The 22,417-nt window shown below is 39.0% G+C and overlaps 1 protein-coding gene across 2 annotated transcripts in view; it reads right to left on the bottom strand.

Annotated features, from left to right (window-relative positions):
• Positions 1 to 22,417, bottom strand: part of VAMP7 (vesicle associated membrane protein 7) — a 60,484-nt gene that overhangs the window by 7,420 nt on the left and 30,647 nt on the right. For both annotated transcript variants that reach the window (XM_045884843.3, XM_064574796.1), the window contains one exon: positions 628 to 695. In XM_045884843.3, the coding sequence (XP_045740799.1) occupies positions 628 to 695 (68 nt within the window). The remainder of the gene's footprint in view (positions 1 to 627; positions 696 to 22,417) is intronic.

The raw sequence follows: 22,417 nt of genomic DNA, 5'->3' as shown, positions 1-22,417 counted from the left end.
CAAATTGTGTAGACCTAGAATTTCACTGATCTCTGCCCTCCATCTAGTCACATCTATTCACTATATATCTATCATCTTTCCTGAAAACCCCCAGCCACTATCCAGATGGAAAATGCAAAGACACACACAACTGTAGCGTAAGTAGGTCACAGGGACATACTGACTCTTTTAAGGCTCATTGGCCCTTCCCAATTTGACTCTTGCTTGATACAATGAAGGCTCAAGCTATCATGGTAAGCAAGAAAGTGACTGAATTGTCCAGTTTTCAGGATTCATACTGGATCACAACTGGCCTGCACATTTGTTTCATGTATCACAAAACTTTGGTACAGAAACAAATGGTATATGCAGACTATAAAGGCATTAATCTACAGCTTTAAAAAATTGTTTATGTATATTGAGTATGTTTTCCAAACCAAAATTTCATTAATGGTTTCTAATGGGTTGTGGCTTTTATTCTATGCCGCATTGTTACCCTTATCATCACAACATAATCACATCATGGAGTTAGAAAGGAAAAAACCCTGTAAATTATTAAATTTAACATGTCTCCCTATTATGTTAGTCATCAACCAGTTTCTCTACTTTATTTAGATGCTGAAAAATATTACCATATCCCATACTTACCGAATCCACAAGATTTTCTGTTTTATCTATCAATAATTCCAATCTTTCTCCTCGCTGAGCTACCAGATCTGAAAATGTTGGAAAAACCAGAAAATATGTTTATATTACAAATCTGCTATTTTTATCTTTAAGCCAAATCTGATTTTAATTATAGTTGGTATTCTTGACAACTCATATTTACTACAGAAGCACTTTTATCTTTAAGTAATAAAAGACTTTAGTAAAGCTAATCAACTAAAGTAGGGGTTGGCATTTTTTTTCTGTAAAAGGCCAGATACTGAATATTTTAGGCTTCCTGGGCCAAATGGTCTCTGTCGTAATTACTCAACTCTGTTAAACATAGACAATATGAAAATAAATGGGCATCACGGTATTCCAATGAAACTTTATGCAGATTTGATCCAAGGATTATAGTTTGCAAAGCCTAAATTAAGGGTATGATCTGAGAGTTTTAAAAAATGGAGCCCTCAAAATGAGTGAGAGTTGGACACTTACAGAATTATAGTATGACGAGTTCTACAGACCCTCTCTCCAACAAAACAACTGTAACTTGAAAAATTATAAAAACAGAAGCCATCAACATTTAAAGTCTCTGAAAACTATGAATATCCTAAGGGCATACAGCAAATGGAGAAACATATATAAAAAAATTATCTAATTCTTGTAAGAACAGTGAATCTATGGCATTTAAGCCATGACCTGCTCCATCCCTCAGCTGAGACAGAAACTCTACTCCAGGCAACTAAAGCCTGGAGGCTCTTTCCCTCCAGGTCTCAGTCAAAAGCTATGCTTTCTCCCCAGCAGGGGAAAGTCATTAACATTCCTCCTCCCATCCCATCCTACCCCTAGCTCCATGATGCAGAAGCTCTATTCCCACAAGGCATGCCCGATAGGTCTGAGGTTCCTTTCCTTCACCTAACCCTACACATAGGGCAGAAGTTCTATTAGAAGCTCTATTAGATTACACTGGATCAATTTATGTCTGGGGGAACTGTTACCAAAAAATACAGTTAGTGGAGGCTAACATCTGGGTGTGACACCAACAGAGGCAGACAAGCACTAGAAGCTTGACAGGGAGATTAGGAAAAGAGACACTCAGAGTTGTGTCACTCCAGTGTGACTACACATGCTCAAGGCTATCCCTCTGAGAAATGACATTAGAGACTGCACACTGTGGGAAAACTAAAGTTCAAAGAAAAAGTCCAGCCCAGTCACTAAGCAAATAACCAAACAACAAACCCCGGAGGATGGGAATCAGTACCCAGAGTTGCTATAATACATTACCTAAAACATCTAGTTTTCAACAAAAAATTATGAGATATGGCAAAAAAAACAGGAAACAGTAATCAATATACAGGAAAAAGAGCAGAGTTGTTAGAAACTTACTTTGGGTGGTGGTGGGGGGCTCAGCTATTGGACTTAGCAATGGAATGATACTGGAAATCAGTAGCAGAACGAAAACTTATGGGATAAAGCAAAAGCAGTGCATAGAAGGAAATTTATAGCAGTAAACACCTACATTAAAGAGAAGAAAGATGTTACAGACTGAATTGTATCCCTCTGAAATTCATATATTGAAGCCCTAACCGCTAACGTGATGGTATTTGGAGATGGGAGACTTTAAGGTATCATTAGGTTTAGATGACGCCATGATGGCTTATGGTGAAATTAGTGTACTAGTAAGAAGAGACACCAGAGAGCTTACTTTGTCTTACTTTCTACCATGTGAGGACATAGTGAGAGGGGCCTTCTGCAATCTGGGAAGAGAGTTCTCACCAGAATCTAGCTAGGCAGGCACCTTGATCTTGGACTTCAAGCCTCCAGAATTGTTAGAAAATGAATTTCTGTTAAACTATCCAGTCTACAGTAATTTTTTATAGTAGCCTGAGCACGCTAAGAAAAAAAAAAGATTTCATACTAATAACTTTCTACCTTAATGAATTGGAAAAAGAACATATTAAATCCAAAGCTAACAGAAAGAAGGAAATAAAAATCAGAGCAGAAAAAATTAAATACAGAACAGAAAACACCAGAGAAAAATAAATGAAACCAGAAATAGGTTTTGGGAAAGATCAACAAAATTGATAAAACCTTGCATAAACTGACCAAGAAAAAAAGACAGACAATTCAAATTACTGAAATAATCACTATCAACTTCACAGAAATGAAAGGGTCCTAAGAGAATACTATTAACAAGAGTATGACAATGCATTAGATAACTTAGATGAAATGGATAAATTCCTAGAAAGACATAAACCACCAAAACAGACTCAAGAAGAAATAGGAAATCTGAATAATTACAACAAATAGATTGAATAATTATAATTTTTAAGATTTGAGTATAGTTGACACACAATGTTACATTAGTTTCGGGTATACCACACAGTGATTCAACTTCTCTATGTTATGCTATGCCTACCACAAATGTAGCTAACATCTGTCACCATATTATGCTATCATTGACTATCTCTACCTTTCACCCTTGTAACGTATTAATTTTCATAACTGAAAGCCTGTATCTCCCCCTCTCCTTCACCCATTTTGTCCATCCCCCACCACCTTCCCATCTGGCAAACATTTGTTCTCTGTACTTATGGGTCTATTTCTGATTTTTGTGAAAAGAAGATTTTAGGGGGCGCCTGGTGGCTCAGTCGTTAAGCGTCTGCCTTTGGCTCAGGTCATGATCCCAGGGTCCGTCTTGGGATCGAGCCCCACACTGGGCTCCCTGCTCCGCAAGGAGTCTGCTTCTCCCTCTCCCACTCCCCATGCTTGTGTTCCCTCTCTCGCTGTGTCTCTGTCAAATAAATAAATAAAATCTTTTCAAAAAAAAGCAAAAAAGATTTTGAGAGAGACAGAGAGCATAAGTGGGGGGGAGGGGTAGAGAGGGAGGGAGAAGCAGACTCCCCGCTGAGCAGGGAGCCCGATGCGGGGCTCAATCCCAGGACCCCAAGAACATGACCTGAGCTGAAGGCAGACACTTAACCTACTGAGCCACTCAGGCGCTCCTCTGCTTTTTTTTGTATATTCGTTTGTTGTTCAGATTCCATAGATGACTGAAATCATATATGGAATGGTATTTGTCTTTTTCTAACTGACTTATTTCGCCTAGCATAATACTCTCTAGGTCCATCCATGTAGTCACAAATGGCAAGAGATCATCTTTATAGCTGCATAATATTCCATTATATGTACATACCACATCTTTATCCATTCATCTATCAATAGACACTTAGGTTGCTTCTGTATCTTTCCTATTGTAAATAATGCTGCAATAAACATAAGTATGAATATATCTTTTCCAATTAGTGCTTTCATTTCCTTTGGGCAAATACCCTGTAGTGCAATTATTGCATCATATGGTATTTCCATATTTTTTTCTCTTAGGAACCTCCATAGTTTGGACAATAGCTGTATCAGTTTACATACCCACAAATGCTGCATGAGGGTTTTTCTCCACATCCTCACAGATACTTGCTATTTCTTGTCCTTTTGATATTAGCCATTCTCATCAGTGTATGGTGATCTCTCATTGCAGTTTTGATTTGCATTTCCCTGATGATGAGTGATGTTGAGCATCTTTTCATGGGTTTGTTGGCCATCTCGATGTCTTCTTTGGAAAAATGTCTGCTCATGTCTTATGCCCATTTTTTACTCAGACTATTTGTTTTCTTGGTGTTGAGTTATATAAATTCTTTGTATATTTTAGATATTAAGCACTTATCAGATATCATCTGCAAAATTCTTCTCCCATTCTGTAGGTTGCCTTTTAGTTTTGTTGATGGTTTCCTTCACTGTGCAAAAACTTTTTATTTTGATATAGTCCCAATAGTTTATTTTTGCTTTTGTTTTCCCTTGCCTCAGGAGACATATCTAGAAAAATGTTGCTAAGGCCAATGTCAAAGAAATTACTGCCGGTGCTTTCTTCTAGGATTTTTATGGTTTCAGGTCTCACATTGAGTTCTTTAGTCTTTGAGTTTACTTTTTATGTATGATTTAAAAAAAATGTGGTCCAGTTTCATTCTTTTCCATGTATGTACTTGTCCACTTTTCCCAACACCATTTCTTGAAGAGACACTCTTTTCTTCATTGTATGTTCCAGCCTCTTCTGTCACTAACTGATCACATAAGTGTGGGTTTATTTCTGAGCTATTTTGTTCCATTGATCTGTGTGTCTATTTTTGTGCCAGTATCATGCTGTTTTGATTACTATAGCTTTATAATATATCTTGAAATCTGGGATTGTGATACCTCCACCTTTGCACTTCTTAAGATTGCTTTGGCTATTCAGTCTTTTGTAGTTCCATACAAATTTTAGTATCACTTGTTCTAATTCTGTGAAAAATACTATTGGTATTTTGATAGGGATTGTACTGAATCTGTAGATTGCTTTGAGTAGTATGGACATTTTAACAATATTAATTCTTCCAATCCATAAGCAGGGAATAATATCTTTGTTTGCTTATGTTGTCTTCAATTTCTTTCAGAAATGTTTTATAGTTTTCAGAGTACAAGTTTTTCACCTCCTTGGGCAAGTTTATTCCTAGGTATTTTTTTTTTTTTTGGCACAACTGCAAATGAAATTGTTTTCTTAATTTCTTTGTTACTTTAGTTATAAGCATATAGACACACTACTGACTTCTGAGTACTAATTTTGTATTCTGACAATTTTACTGTATTACTTCTAGTACATTTTGTTGGAGTCCTTAGGGTTTTCTATGTATAGTATCACGTCATCTGCAAATAGACACAGCTTGACTTCTTCCTTACCAATATGGATGCCTCATATTTTTTTTTGTTATTTGATTGCAGTAGTCTGTTGAATAAAAGTGGTGAGAGTGGGGGCACCAGGGTGGCACAGTCCGTTAAGCGTCCAACTTTTGGTTTCAGCTTAGGTCTTGATATCAGGGTCATGAGATCAAGCCCCACATTGGTTTCTGTGCTGAGTCTGCTTTAGATTCTCCCTCTGCCTCTGCCCCTTCTCTCGATCTCTAAAATAAATCTTTAAAAAAAGGTATGAGAGTGGAGGTTCCTGTCTTGTTTCTGATCTTAAAGTGCTGCGATTTTCACCAGTGAGCATGATGTTAGCTATGGGATTGTCATATATGCCTTTACTTATTAGATCAAGCCCCACATCGGGTTCTGTGCTCAGTGCTGAGAAGCTTTAGATTCTCCCTCTGCCCCTTCTCTCGATCTCTAAAATAAATAAATCTTTAAAAAAAGGTGGTGAGAGTGGAGGTTCTTGTCTTGTTCCTGATCTTAAAGTGCTGCAATTTTCACCAGTGAGCACGATGTTAGCCATAGGATTGTCATATATGCCTTTATTTGTTAGATCAAGCCCCACATCGGGTTCTGTGCTCAGTGCTGAGTCTGCTTTAGATTCTCCCTCTGCCTCCGACCCTTCTCTCTCTCGATCTCTAAAATAAATAAATCTTTAAAAAAAGGTGGTGAGAGTGGACGTTCCTGTCTTGTTCCTGATCTTAAAGTGCTGCAATTTTCACCAGTGAGCATGATGTTAGCTATGGATTTGTCATATATGCCTTTATTTGAGGTATGTTCCCTCTAAAACCACTGTTTCAGTTTTATAGTGAATGGATATTGAATTTTGTCAAATGCTTTTCCTGCCTCTTTTGAAATAACCATATGATTTTTATCCTTTGTTTTATTGATGTGGTGTATCACACTGATTTATAAATATACTACCATCCTTGCATCTCCAGGATCAATCCCACTTGATCGTGGTAATGATCCTTTTAATGTATTGTTGGATATGGTTTACTAATATTTTGTTGAGGATTTCTGAATCTATATTCATCAGAGATACTGATCTGTTTTCTATTTTTCTGATGTCTTTGGTTTTGGTATCAGGGTAATGCTGGCCTCGTAGAATGTATTTGGAGTTCCTTCCTCTTCTATTTTTTGGAATAGTTGGAAGAGAATGGGTATTAACTCTTCTTTAAATGTTTGGTAGAATTCATCTGATCCTGAATTTTTCATTTTTGGTAGGTTTCTGATTACTGATTCAATTTTGTTACTAGTAATTGGTCTGTTCAGATTTTCTATTTCTTCCTAACTCAGTTTTGGAATTTTGTAATATGTTTCTAGAATTTACCCATTTCTGGGAACCTGGGTGGCTCAGTTGCTTAAGAGACTGCCTTCAGCTCAGGTCATGATCCTGGAGTCCCAGGATCGAGTCCCGCATTGGGCTCCCTGCTCAGCAGGGAGTCTGCTTTTCCCTCTGCCCCTCACCCCTCTCATGCTCTCTCTCTCTCTCAAATAAATAAAATCTTTAAAAACAAAATATTTACAATTTACCCATTTCTTCTAGGTTGTCCAATTTCTAGGCATATATTTTTTTGTAGTACTCTACTGTAATCTTTTTATTACTGTGGTGTCAGTTATTTTTTCATTTCGGATTTTATTTATTTCAGTCCTCTCTTTTTATTCTTTTAAATTAAAAAAAAATTTAATTCCAGTATAGATAATACAGTGTTATAAGTTTCAGGCGTACAATACAGTGTTTCAACAGTTCCATATATTACTCAGTGCTCATCAAGACAATTACACTCGGGGCACCTGGGTGGCTCAGATGGTTAAGCATCCACCTTCGGCTCAGGTCCTGATCCCAGGGTCCTGGGATCGAACCCCGCATCGGGCTCCTGGCTCAACAGGAAGCCTGCTTCTGCCTCTCCCTCTGCCTCTCCCTCTGCTCATGCTCTTTCTCTCTCCATATCTCTGTGTCTCAAATGAATAAATAAAATCTTTTTTAAAAAAAGATATTATACTCTTAATCCCCTTCACCTGATTCACACCCCATCATCCACCTCCCTAGTAGTAGTCATCTGTTCACTATAGTTAAGAGTATGTTTTTTGGTTTATCTCCTTTTTTCCCTTTGTTCATTTGTTTTGTTTATTAATTCCACATATGAGTGAAATCATATGGTATCTGTCCTTCTCTGGCATATTTTGCTTAGCATTATACTCTCTAGATTGATCCATGTTATTGCAAATGGTAAAACTGCATTTTTTATGGCTGAATAATATTCCTCTGTGTGTGTGTGTGTGTGTGTGTGTAACACCTTTATCCATTCATCTATTGATGGACACTTAGGCTGCTTTCATAGTTTGGCTATTGTAAATAATGCTGCTATAAACACAGGCATGTATATATCCCTTTAAACTGGTGCTTTATATTCTTTAGGTAAATACACAGTAGTGCAATTAAGAATAATAGGATAGTTCTATTTTTAACTTTTTGAGAATCCTCCATAGTGTTTTCCACAGTGGCTGCACCAGTTTGCATTCCCACCAAGAGTGCAAAAGGCTTCCTCTTTATCCACATCCTCATCCAACACTTTGTGTTTTTTTTTTATTTTAACCATTCTGACTTGTGTTAGGTGATAATCCCACTGTAATTTTGATTCACATTTCCCTGATGATCAATGATGTTGAGATCATTTCAGGTGTCTGTTGGCCATCTGGATGTCTTCTTTAGAAAAATGTCTGTTCATGTCTTCTGCCCGTTTTTTAATACTTAGGGTTTTTTGGTGTTGAGTTCTAGAAGTTCTTTAATATATTTTGGAACAAACCCTTTAACAGATATGTCATTTGCAAAGATCTTCTTCCATTCAGTAAGCGGTCTTTTAGTTTTGTTCTTTCCTTCTCAGGGCAGAAGCTTTTTATTTTGATGAAGTCTCGATAGTTTATTTTTGCTTTTGTTTCCCTTGCCTCAGGAGACATTATCTAGAAGGATGTTGCTACAGTCAATGTCAAAGAACATACTGCCTGTGCTCTTCTCTACGATTTTTATAGTTTCAGGTCTCACATTTAACTCAATCCATTTTGAGCTTACTTTTGTGTATAGTGTAAGGAAGAGGTCCAGTTTTCCCACCACTTGTCAAAGAGACTTTTTCTCCATTGCATATTCTTGCCTCCTTTGCCAAAGATTATTTGACCACATAATTGTGGGTTTATTTCTGGGCTCTCCATTCTGTTCCATTGATCTATATGTCTATTTTTGTGGCAGTACCATACTGTTTTGATCACTATAGCTCTGTAATATATCTTGAAGTCTGGAATTGAGATACCTCCAGTTTTGTTTTTATTTTTCAAGATTACTTTGGTTATTCAGGGTCTTTTGTGATTCCATACAAATTTTAGGACTGGTTGTTCTACTCCTGTGAAAAATGCTTTTGGTATTTTGATAGGGATTGCATTAATTCTGTAGATTGCTTTGGGTATTATAGACATTTTAACAGTATTTCTTCTTCCAATCCATAAGCATGGAATGTCTTTCAATTTCTTTGTGTCATCTTCAATTTCTTTCAATGTTTTACAGTTTTCAGAGTACAGGTCTTTCACCTCTTTGGTTCAGTTTATTCCTAGGAATTTTATTATGTTTGGTGCAATTGTAAAAAGGATTGTTTTCTTAAGTTCTCTTTCTGCTGCTTCAATATTAATGTATAGAAAGGCAAGAGATTTCTATACATCGATTTTGTATCTTGCAACTTTACTCAATTCATTTATCATTTCTACTGGTTTTCTGGTGGAGTCTTTAGGGTTTCCTTTATATAGTATTATGCCATTTGCAAAGACTGAAAGTTTGGATTCTTCCTTACTAATTTGGATGCCTTTTATTTCTTTTTGTTGTCTGATTGCTTTGTCGAGGACTTCCAGTACTATGTTGAATAAAAGTGGCAAAAGTGGACATTCTTGTTTTATTCCTGACCTTAGTGGTAAAGCTCTCAATTTTTCCCCATTGAGGATGATGCTACCTGTGAGCATAAGGCCTTTAGAATGTTGAAGTATGTTCCCTCTAAAACTACTTTGTCGGGGGTTTTTATCATGAATGGATGTTATTTTTCAAATGCTTTTTCTGCATCCTTTGAAATGATAACATTATTTTTATCTTTTCTCCTCTTGATAGGATGTAGCACATTAACTGATTTGTGAATACTGAGCGACCCTTGCAGCCCAGGAATAAATCCCACTTGTGTGTGGTGAATGATTTCTTTAATGTATTGTTGGATTTGGTTTGCTAGTATTTTGTTGAGGACTTTTTTATCTATGTCCATGAGAGATATTGGTCTGTAGTTCTCTTTTGTGGTGTGTTTATCTGGTTTTGGTATCAGGGTAATTCTGGCCTCAGAGAATGAATTTGGAAACTTTCCTTCCTGTTTTATGTTTTGGAAAAGTTTGAGAAGAATAGGTATTAACTCTTCCTTAAATGTTTGGTACAAAGTCCCCTGTGAAGCTGTCTGGTCCTGGACTTTTGTCTGTTGGGAGTTTTTTCATTACTGATTCAACTTCATTGTTGGTAACTGATCTGTTCAAATTTTCAATTTCTTTCTGCTTCAATTTTGGTAGGTTGTTTCTAGGAATTTGTCCATTTCTTCCAGATTGCCCAGTTTGTTGGCATATAATTTTTCATAATATTCTCTTACAATTATTTGTATTTCTGTGGTGCCAGTTGTTATTTCTCCTCCTTCATTTCTGAATTATTTGCGCTCTCTCTCTCTCTGATATTTTCCAAGAAACTGCTTGTGTCTTTGATTTGTTCTACTGGTTGTTGTTTTTTTTAACTTTTCACTTCATTTATTTCTGCTCTAATCCTTATTTCCTTCCTTCTGCAGGTTTTGGGTTTTGTTTGCTCTCTCACTAGCTCCTTTAGGTGTAAGGTTAGGTTGTTTACTTGAGATTTTTTTGCTTCTTGAGGTAGGCCTATATTGCTATAAAATTCCCTCTGAGAACTGCTTTTACTGCATCCCAAAGATTATGGACCCTTTTATTTTCATTTGCATTTCTCTCCATGTAATTTCTGATTTCGTCTTTGACTTCTTGGTTGACCCATTTATTATTTAGTAGCATGTCATTTAACCTCCATATATCTGTGGTCTTTGCAGATTTTTTTCTTGTGGTTGACTTCTAGTTCCATAGCCTTGTGGTCAAAAAAGATACAAGGTATGACTCCGATCTTTTTTCATTTGTTGAGACTTGTTTTGTGACCTAATATGTGATCTATTCTGGAGAACGTTCCCTGTGCACTTGAAAAGAATGTGTATTCTGCTGTTTTCGGATGGTATGTTCTGAATATATCTGTTAAATCCATTTGTTGCAGTGTGTCATTCAAAGCCATGGTTTCCTTGTTGACTTTCTGAATGATGATGTCCATTGATGTGAGTGGCATGTTGTATTACTACCAATTAGTTCCTTTATGTTTTATGTATTCGGGTGCTCCCATGTTGGGTGCATAAATGTTTATAATTGTTATATCTTCTTATTGGGTTTTCCCCTCTATTATTATATTGTGTCCTTCTTTGTCTCTTGTTACAGTCTTTGCTTTAAAGTCTAGTTTTTCTGATATAATTATTACTATTCTGGCTTTCTTTAGACATCCATTTGCATGATAAATGTTGCTCCATCCCCTCACTTTCAGTATGCACGTATCTTTAGGTCTGAAATGAGTCTCTTACAGGCAGCATACAGATGGTTCTTATTTTATTAACCACTCTGTCTCCCTATATCTTTTGATTGGAATGTTTAGTCCATTTACATTAAAAGTAATCACTGATAGATATGTACTTATTGCCATTTTGGTACTTGTTTTATGGTTGTTTTTCTAGTTCTCTGATCCTCTCTTCTTTCATAGTTTGTTGGCTTTCCTTAGTGATATACTTGCATTCCTTTCTCTTTATTCTTTGCATATCTATTACTGGTTTTTGATTTGTGCCATTAGGTTTGTATATAATATCTTCTGCATATAGCAGTCTATATGAGGTTGATGGTCATTTAAGTGTGAACCCATTCTCCACTCCTCTTCCCTCCTCCATGCTTTACGTATATAATGTCATATTTTACATCCTTTTGTGAATCTCTTGACTGATTTTTACAGATATACTTATTTGTACTGCTTTTGGTTTCCTACTTTTCCTACTGTTAATTATGGTCTTTCCTTTCCACTCAGAGTCCACTTTAATATTTCCTATAGGGCTGGTTTAGTGGTCATGAACTTCTTCAGCTTTTGTTTCTGGGAAACTTTCTCTCTCCTAGTCCGAATGATAGCCTTGCTAAACAGAGCATTCTAGGCTGCAGATTTTTTCTTTTCAGCCCTTCGAATTTATCATGCCATTCCCATCTGGCCTGCAAGTTTCAGCTGAAAAATTAGATGATACACTTATGGGGTTTCCCTTGTGTGTCACTGTCTTCTGTTCTGCTGCTTTTAAAATTCTCTTTATCACTACTTTCTGCCATTTTAGTTACTATGTATCTTGGTGTGGACCTCCTTGGGATGATTTTTTCGGGGGACCTCTCTGCTTCCTGCATCTGGATGGTTCCTTTCCCAGATTAGGAAAAGTTTTCAGCTATTATTTCTTCAGATACATTTTCTACACCTTCTTCTGGGATCCCTTTAATGTGAGTATTATGCTTGATGGAGTCATTGAGTTCCCAAAGACTGTTCTCATTTGTTTATGCTGGGGTGTGGGGATGGAAGATGATGCCTGCAAGCTACTTTGTTCCTGGAAAAGTCTGTCAGCCATCCCTGCTTCATGGGACACACTCTGAAATGAGTAGACTACTCTTCCTCCCATGTGTCCCATGCATTTTCCAAACTGCTGCTTCTATGCTGTATCTCCACAGGCTGTTCACTGTGTTGTCTCTTTAAGGGTGGGGGACTCAGTTTACTCTTACCCTCCAGGCTCTTCCAGAACTGAGCCCCAATTTTTAAAATTCCAGGCCTTAAGTCTCACGGTTATGAGAACTCATGAAATTCGGCCCTTCTAGCTTTCAAAGCCAAATGTTATGTGGATTCGTCTTCCCCATGCAGGGTTCCCGGTGTGATAGTCTATTTTTCTCTCTGCTTCACCCATGGCTCCCTTCCCTACCCACCACAGATTGCTGTAGTCCATTTCACGCCCCACCACATCTCCCCTCTTACTACCGTCTTCAATGTGGTCTCTTCTCTGCCTTTAGTTGTGGAGTTTGTTCTGCCAGTCTTTGTTTTAAAGCCTATTTTGCCTGATATAAGTATTGTTAGCCAGGACGTTTTTCCCCCACTTCCATTTTCATGGTAAATGTTTTCTCATCCTTTCAGACTGTATGTGTCTTTAGATCTGAGGTGAGTCTCTGGTTGGCAGCATAAAAATGGGTCTTGTGTTCTTTTTAATCCATTCTGCCACCGTATATCTTTTGATTGGAGCACGTAGGCCATTTATAATTAAAGTAATTATTCATAGCTATATACTTATTGCCATTTTGTTAATTGTTTTCTGGTTGATTTTGTAGTTCTCTGTTCCTTTCTTCTTTTCTCGCTCCTTCTCTGTCATTGAGGAGTTTCTGTACTGTTATGTGTGGCTTTCTATTTTTTGTGTATCTCTTACAGGTTCTGAGTTTGTGGTTACCATGAGGTAACATCCTAAGTATATAACAGTCTATATTAAGTTGACGGTCATCTAGGTTCAAACACTTTCTAAAAAAAACCATTTTTTAACTCCTCCTCCACATTTTATGTATATGCTGCCATATTTCACATCTTTTTATTCATAATTTTCTTATGTCTACTTCTGGCCTTTTCCACTTAGAGAAGTCCCTTTAACAGTTTTTGTAAGCCTGGTTTAGTGGTGATAAACTCATTTTAACTTTTATTTGTCTGGGAAATTCTTTATCTCTCCTCGATTATTAATGATAACCTTGACAGATAGAGTATTCTTGATTGTAGGTTTTTGGTTTCCTTTCAGCACTTTTAATATACCATTTCACTCCCTTCTGGCCTGCAAAGTTTCTCCTGAAAAATAGGGTTTCCCTTGTAGGTAAGTTTTTGCTTCCATCATGTTGCTTTTAAAGTTCTCTCTTTATCTTTAATCTTTGACATTTTAACTACTTTGTGTCATGGTGTGGACCTCATTCAGTTCATTCTGTTTGGAATTCTCTGGTGCTTCCTGAAACGGGATGTCTATTTCCTTCCCTAGGTTACTGAAGTTTCCAACTATTATTTCCTCAAGTAAGTTTCCTGTCCCTTTCTCTCTTCTTCTTCTTCTGGGATCCCTATAACGTGAACATGTGCTTGCTTGATGTCTCCAAGAGATCCCTTAACCTATCCCCACGTTTTCAAATTATTCTTTTCTCTTTTTGCTATTTGCTTTAGGTGCTTTCCATTACCCTGTCTTCCAGATCACTGATATGTTCTTCTGCATCCACTAATCTGTTGATTCCCCCTAGGGTATTTTTTATTGCAGTTACTGTATTCTTCACCTCTGATTGGTTCTTTTTTATATTTTATATATCTTTATTAAAGCTTTCACTGAGTTCTTCCACTCTTATCGTCAGACCGGTGAGCATCTTTACAATCATTACTCTAAATGTTTTATCAGGTATGTTGTTTATCTCCATTTCATTATCTTACTGATGTTTTGTCTTGTTTCTTTTGGAGCATGTTGCCTTATTTCCCCCATTTAGTTTAACTATGTTTGTTTCTATGCATTAGGCAGAACAGCTACTTCTAAAATTGAAGGAATGGTCTTGTGTCTGGTTGTCCCGTGTAGACTGTGTATGCTTGGTGATTCCTGCTGGCCGGCTGGAGCTGTGGCCGGCATGGGTTGGGGGTCCCAGGGCTCTCCACAGAGTGGGCGCCCTGGCAGGAAAGCTAAAGCTTGAAGTAGGTACAGGTCAGTATGGTCCCTGGGCTCTCCACACAGCAGGTGGGTGCTATCCAGGGTAGTTCAAGTTTTCCATATGGGGGTGCCCTGGCAAGGTGGCTGGAGCTGAGGCTGTGTGTGGGCCGGAAGGTCCCTGGGCTCTCCATACAGAAGGTGCCCTGACAGGATTAGCTGAAGTTGAAATGGATGCAAGCTGGGGGGTCCTGGACATCTATGCACAGAAGACATCTTGGCTGGATAGCTGAAGCTGAAGTGGATATAAACCAGGATGTTCCAGGACTCTTCACAGAGGGTACACTGGAAGGGCAACTGGAGCCAAGGTAGGGTACGTGTCAGGGGGTCTTGGGGTGTTCCATGCAGGGGGCATCCTGACAGGATGGCTAAAGCTGAAGTGGACATGGACTGGTGTGGTCCCTAGGCTCTCCCCACGAAGTGTGCCCTGGCAGGACAGCTGAAGCTGAAGTGGGTGCAAGCTGGGGTGTCCTGGGGTGCTTGACGTAGTGGATGCCTTGCCCAGGTGAATGGAGCTGAGGCTGGCATGGACAGGGATGTTATGGGGTGCTCCACACAGGGGTGCCTTGGTGGGGCAGCTGGATCTAAAGCAGACATCAGACAGGAGGTTCCAGAGCACTCTGCATTGGAGGCTCCCTAGCAAGGCATCTGAAGCCAAAGTGTTGTGATCCTGGAGTGTTCTGGGTGCCTTGCACCTGTGTCACCTTGGCACAATGGCTGGAGCTGTACTGAGCACTAACCGGGGGTATCCCAGCGTGCACTGCTCTGTGGCCACCTTGGTGGGACGGCTGGGGCTGGCCTTGGGCTCACTGAGGCAAAGCAGACCAATTTTGATGCCAAGACTGTGTACTGGTCTGTGCTTTCAAGGTGGGAATGGAGAGAATAGACCATGGCTGTCAGCCTCTCCCATCCAGAGAGTGTTCCAGCAGCTCCCTCACCATTTGGTGGAGTTCTAGTGCTGGCTCTTTTATATGCTAATTGATCTTTTAAACTGTGTTTTTTCTGTGCCCCAGGAGTTCAGGGCGGATATGAGGTAAGGGACCTGGGGCTCACTGAAACCTCAAACTGGCTATGGTGTCCAGACTGCTCGGGTCAGTGCTTTCAAGGGGAAGGGGGAGCACAAACCATGTCGCTCACCAGTCCCTCTGACCCGGAGAGTTCCACCAGCTATTCTGTTGTTTGCTGGAGTTCTAGTTCTATTTTATGAGCTAGTTTCTCTTTTAAACCATGGCTTTTCTCCTGTGCCCAAGGACAGATGACTGTGCTCCCAGTCCCTCAGTACTATCTCTTACCACTGCAGTTCGCAGCATCTGGGGTAGGGGTTCCCTGCATTACTGTGTCTCCATCTCTCCTGCTGTTGTTTTGCTATTCTATCTTTTGTTGTGTGGAAGCTGTTCAGGTGGCCCTCAGTTCCTCCTCAGGAGGAACTGCTCTGTAAATAGGTGTAATTCGGTGTGTTCCATGGAGGAGGTGAGATCAGGATCCTCCCCTACGTCACCATGTTGGACTGGAAGCTCTGAATCTGTAATTTTTAAACTTTGCAGAAGGAGAAGCCCATGTCCATATCACTTCAAAGGTGAATTCTACCAAACATTTCAAGAAGAATTAATACCAATTTTTCAAAAACTCTTCCAAAATAGAAGTGGAGGGAACACTTCTCAACTCATCCTATGAGGCCAGTTTTACTGATATCAAAATCAGATAACCACAGCACAAGAGGCTGAGAAGGAGGAAGATGGCAGAGGAGTAGCATATCCTAGTTTTATCTTGTCCCTGGAATTCAGCTAGATAGCTGTCAAATCATTCTGAACACCTGTGAACTCATCTGAGATCTAAGGAAAGGATCACTGCAATTCTACAAATAGAAAAACAACCACTTTTTGCAAGGTAGGAGGTATGGAGAAGTGAATATGAACCAACATAAAGGAAAATAAGCTGTGGGGGGAGGGAGCCTCAATCAGCGAGCTACCTGAAAGTGATATAGCAGTGGACTGCAAAATTGGAACTTCTAGAAATCTGCTCCAGTGAAGGACTTCCCTGCCTGAAACGCACTCAGGTGGTGAAGTAGGGCAGAATCCCAGGTGGGGCAGTGTGGTCTCAGGATCCCCGGGGTCACAGAAAGAACGGGGGTGCCTGAGTGCGGCAGAGATTGCAAGCATTAGAGCAGGGAAGCCGGCTGCAATCAGTGAGCCTATGAGTGGGCTTTCAGCTCAGTTTTGCCATAAACCAGCAACCACGACACGATCAGGTGACTGCTCTTCGAGCAGGGGCCCAGCAAGCAGCAGAACCACAGCAAGACCCTCCTCCTTCCCCCAGGGAGGACCGGCATGGGTGAGTGCCACAGGAATCTGCAGGATTTGGAGACCCAAAAAGGGGTCGGTGCCTGAGATAAAAACGCTTGGTCACAGGCTGGGTGAACAGAGTGTGGATGGAAACCAGGGAGACAAAACTGATTGACTGCTTTTCCCTGAGGGCATAATGAAGAGTGGGGGCTGGGATCATTCAGCTCTGGGGCTGGAGAACTGGACGCCACCATTTTTATTTTCATCCTCTAAAGTGACATGGAAGGCCTTCAGGGAACAAAAGCCACATAGAGCAATCTGGAGCAGCTCACACTAAGCCCTGGCAAGGGTGGTGCAACTCGGCCCAGGCAAAGACACCTGAGAATTAGCAAAACTGGCCCCCCCACAGAAGACCAGCAGGAACATCTGGCTAATACCAAGTTTACAGATCACACAGAACTGCAAAACTCCAGAACTAGGGAAAAATAGTATATAGATTTTGAGATTTTTTTCTCATGATTCTTTAGTCTTTCAGTTTAAAATTTCTTTTCTTTCTTTTTTTTTACTTTTCAACTAGTTTCTTATGTTATCAACTCTTTTTTAAGTCTTTTTTAATTTTATTTTTACGTTTATATTTTATCTATCTATATATATTCTTCATTTTTGGCTTCCTTTCATCATATTCAATTATATTTTTGTATATATAGAAGTTTTTCTTCCTTTATCATTTAGGATCTAGTTTCTTCTAAAAGACCAAAATACACCGAGGACCTAGTGTGTTACCCTGTTCTGTCCACCTCTTTGATCATATTCTCTTTCTGTTTTCCTTTTTTTCTTTTTTGGTTACTGATCTCTTCTGATTTGTTTACTGTATATTTTGCTGGGGTCATGGTTGATATTTTTGTATTTTGTTCTCTCATCCATCTATTCTTCTTTGGACAAAATGACAAGACAAAAAAACTCACCCCAGAAAAAAGAACAAGAGGCAGTACTAACTGCCAGAGACTTAACAAATATGGATATTATAAAATGTCAGAGCTAGAATTCAAAATAACGATTATAAAGATACTAGCTGAGCTTGAAAAAAGCATAGAAGACACTAGAGAACCCCTTTCTGGAGAAATAAAAAAACTAAAATCTAATCAAGTCAAAATAAAAAAGGCTATTAATGAGAATCAATAAAAAATGGAGGCTCTAACTACTAGGATAAACAAGGCAGAAGACAGAATCAGTGATGGAAGATAAAACGATGGAGAATAAAGAAACTGAGGTAAAGAAAGAAACAACTACTGGATCACAACGGGAGAAGTCAAAAGATCAGCAATACCATAAAGTGAAACAATATTAGAATAATTAGGGTTCCAGAGGAAGAGGAAGGGGGTGGCAGAAGGTATATTTGAGCAAATTATAGCTGAGAACTTCCCTAATCTGGAAGGAAACAGGCATCCAAGTCCAGGAGGCACAGAGAAACCCTCTCAAAATCAATAAAAATAGGTCAACACCTCGACATAGAATAGTGAAGGCTGCAAATTTCAGAGACAAAGAGAAAATCCTGAAAGCAGCTCAGGACAATAAATAGGTCCTTAACCTACAGAGGTAGACACATAAGGCTGGCAGCAGACCTAGCCACAGAGACCTGGCAGGCCAGAAAGGACTGGCATGATATATTCAGGGTGCTAAATGAGAAAAACATGCAGCCAAGAATACTTTATCCAGCAAGGCTGTCATTCAGAAAGGAGAGAGGGGCGCCTGGGTGGCTCAGTCATTAAGCGTCTGCCTTCGACTCAGGTCATGATCCCACGGTCCTGGGATCGAGCCCCGCATCAGGCTCCCTGCTCCACGGGAAGCCTGCTTCTCCCTCTTCCACTCCCCCTGCCTGTGTTCCCTCTCTTGCTGTGTCTCTGTCAAATAAATAAATAAAATCTTAAAAAAAAAAAAAAAAAAAAGGGCGTCTGGGTGGCTCTGTTGGTTAAGCGACTGCCTTCGGCTCAGGTCATGATCCTGGAGTCCCTGGATTGAGTCCTGCATCGGGCTCCCTGCTCAGCGAGGAGCCTGCTTCTCCCTCTGACCCTCCCCCCTCTCATGTACTCTCTCTCTCTCATTCTTGCTCTCTCAAATAAATAAATAAATCTTAAAAAAAAAAAAAGAATAGGAGAGATGAAGAGCTTCCAGGAAAAACAGAAACTAAAAGAATTCGTGATCACTAAACCAGCCCTGCAAGAAATATTAAAAGGGATCCTGTAAGCAAAGACAGAGCCTAAAAGTAACACAGACCAGAAAGGAACAGACAATATACAGTAACAGTGACTTTACAGGTAATACAATGGCACTAAATTCATATCTTTCAGTAGTTACTCTGAATGTAAATGGGCTAAAATGCTCCAATCAAAAGACAAAGGGTAGCAGATTGGATAAAAAATAAGACCCGTCGATATGCTGTCTACAAGAGACTCATTTTAGACCCAAAGACACCTCCAGATTGAAAGTGAGGAGGTGGAGAACCATTTATCATGCTATAATGGAGATGGAAAAAAAAGTAATCCTTCTTTCAGACAAATAAGATTTTAAACCAAAGACTCTAATAAGAGATGAGGAAGGACACTATATCATACTTAAAGGTTCTATGCAACAAGAAGAGCTAACAATTGTAAATATTTATCCTCCTGACTTGGGAGCAGCCAATTATATAAAACAATTAATAACAAAATTCAAGAAACTTATTCACAATAACACAGTAAGAGTAGGGACTTTAACACCCCACTTACAGCAATGGACAGATCATCTAAGCAGAAGATCAACAAGGAAACAAGGACTTTGAATGACATACTGGACCAGATGGACTTCACAGATATATTCAGAACATTGCCTCCTAAAGCAAGAGCATACACATTCTTCTCGAGTGCCCATGGAACATTCTCCAGAATAGAACACATACTGGCTCACAAATCAGGTCTCAACTGGTACCAAAAGACTGGGATTATTCCTTGCATATTTTCAGACCACAATGCTTTGAAACTAGAACTCAATCACCAGAGGAAAGTCGGAAAGGACTCAAATACATGGAGGCTAAAGAGCATCCAACTAAAGAATGAATGGGTCACAACCAGAAAATTAAACAAGAATTTAAAAAATGCATGGAAACAAATGAAAATGAAAACACAACTATTCAAAACCTTTGGCATACAGCAATGGTGGTCCTAAGAAGGAAGTACATAGCAATACAAGCCTTTCTCAAGAAACAGGGAAAGTCTCACATGTACAACCTAACCCTACACCTAAAGGAGCTGGAGAAAGAACAGCACATAAAGCTTAAACCAAGCAAGAGATGAGATTTAATAAAGATCAGAGCAGAAATCAATGAAATAGAAACCAAAAGAATAGCAGAACAGATCAATGAAACTAGGAGCTGGTTCTCTGAAAGAAAGATCGATAAACCCCTGGCCAGACTTACCAAAAAGAAAAAAGAAAGGACCCAAATTAATAAAATCGAATGAAAGAGGAGAGATCATAACCAACACACAAGAAATACAATTATAAGAACATATTATGAGCAACTATCTGCCAACAAATTAGGCAAATGGAAGAAATGGATACTTTCCTAGAAATATAAACTACCAAAACCGAACCAGGAAGAAATAAAAACCTGAACAGACCCATAACCAGCAAAGAAATTGAATCAGTAATCAAAAATCTCCCAAAAAACAAGAGTCTAGGGCCAGATGGCCAAACATTTAAAGAAGAATTAATGCCTATTCTTCTGAAGTTGTTTCAAAAAATAGAAATGAAGGAAAACTTCCAAACTCTAGAGGCCAGCATTTCCCTGATCCCAAAACCAAAGATCCCACCAAAAAGGAGAATTACAGACCAATATCCCTGATGAACATGGACGCCAAAATTCTCACCAAGATACTAGCCAATAGGATCCAACAATACATTAAAAGGATTATTCACCATGACCAAGTGGAATTTATTCCTGGGCTGCAAGCGTGGTTCAGCATCTGCAAATCAATGTGATACACTACATTAATAAAAGATAGGACAAGAACAATTTGAGCCTCTCAATAGATGCAGAAAAAGCATTTGACAAAGTACAGCATCCTTTCTTGATTAAAACTCTTCACAGTGTAGGGATAGAAGGAACATACCACAATATCATAAAAGCCATATATGAAAAGCCCACAGAGAATATCATTCTCAATGGGCAAAAATTGAGAGCTTTTCCCCTAAGGTCAGGAACACAACAGGGATGCCCACTCTCACCACTGTTGTTCAACATAATGCTAAAAGTCCCAGGCTCACCAATCAGACAACAAAAAGAAATGAAAGGCATCCAAATCGACAAAGAAGAAGCCAAACTCTCACTCTTCACAGATGACATGATACTCCATGTGGAAAACCCAAAAGACTCCACCCCAAAATTGCTAGAACTCATACAGGAATTCAGCAAAGTTGCAGGATACAAAATCAATGCACAGAAATCAGTTGCATTTCTATACACTAACCATGAGACAGAAGACAGAGAAATTAAGGAATCAATCCCATTTACAGTTGCACCAAACACCATAAGATACCCAGGAATAAACCTACCCAGAGAGGTAAAGGATCGGTACTCTGAAAAGTATAAAACTCATGAAAGAAATTGAGGAAGACACAAAGAAATGGAAAAACATTCCATGTTCATGGATTGGAAGAACAAATATTGTTAAAATGTCTATGCTTCCCAGAGCAATCTATATATTCAATGCAATCCCTATCAAAATACCATCATCATTTTTCACAGAGCTAGAACAAATAATACTAAAATTTGTATGGAACCAGAAAAGACCCTGAATAGCTGAAGTAAGGTTGAAAAAGAAAACCAAAGCTGGTGGCATCACAATTTTGGACTTCAAGCTCTACTGAAGCTGTAATCAAGACAGTATGATACTGGCAAAAAAACAGACACATAGATCAATGAAACAGGATAAAGAACCCAGAAATGGATACTCAACTCTATGGTCAACTAATCTTTCACAAAGCAGGAAAGAATATCCAATGGAAAAATAGACAAGTCTCTTCACCAAATAGTGCTGGGAAAACTGGACAGCCACAAGTAGAAGAATTTTCTTACACCGTACACAAAAAATAAACTCTAAATGGATGAAAGACCCAAATGTGAGACAGGACACCATCAAAATCCTAGAAGAGAACACAGGCAACAACCTCTTTGACCTCAGTCGCAGCTACTTCTTGCTAGACACATCTCCAAAGGCAAGGGAAACAAAGGCAAAAATGAGCTATTGTGACCTCATCAAGATAAAAAGCTTTTGCACAGCAAAGGAAAGTCGACAAAACCAAAAGACAACCTACCAGAATGGGAAAAGATATTTGCAAATGTCTTATCAGATAAAGGGTTAGTATTCAAAATCTATAAAGAACTTATCAAACTCAACAACCAGAAAGCAAATAATCCAGTCAAAAAATGGGCAGAAGACATGGGCAGACATTTCTCCAAAGACATACAAATGGTCAAAAAGCACATGAAAAAATGCTCAACATCACTCAGCATCAGGGAAATACAAGTCAAAACCACAATGAGATACCACCTCACACCAGTCAGAATGGCTAAAATTAACAAGTCAGGAAACAACAAATGTTGGCAAGGATGTGGAGAAAGGGGAACCCTCTTACACTGTTGGTGGGAATGCAAGCTGGTACAGCCACTCTGGAAAACAGTATGGAGGTTCCTCAAAAAGTTAAAAATAGAGCTACCCTATGACCCAGTAACTGCACTACAAGGTATTTACCCCAAAGATACAAATATAGTGATCCGAAGAGGCACCACACCCAAATGTTTACAGCAGCAAT

The sequence above is a fragment of the Mirounga angustirostris genome, unplaced genomic scaffold, assembly GCF_029215605.1.
Source record: "Mirounga angustirostris isolate CCGP_5_RB_7025 unplaced genomic scaffold, mMirAng1.0.hap1 SCAF_11, whole genome shotgun sequence".
NCBI classification, from domain to species: Eukaryota; Metazoa; Chordata; class Mammalia; order Carnivora; family Phocidae; genus Mirounga; species Mirounga angustirostris.
This window is presented reverse-complemented; position numbering and strand designations above follow the sequence as displayed.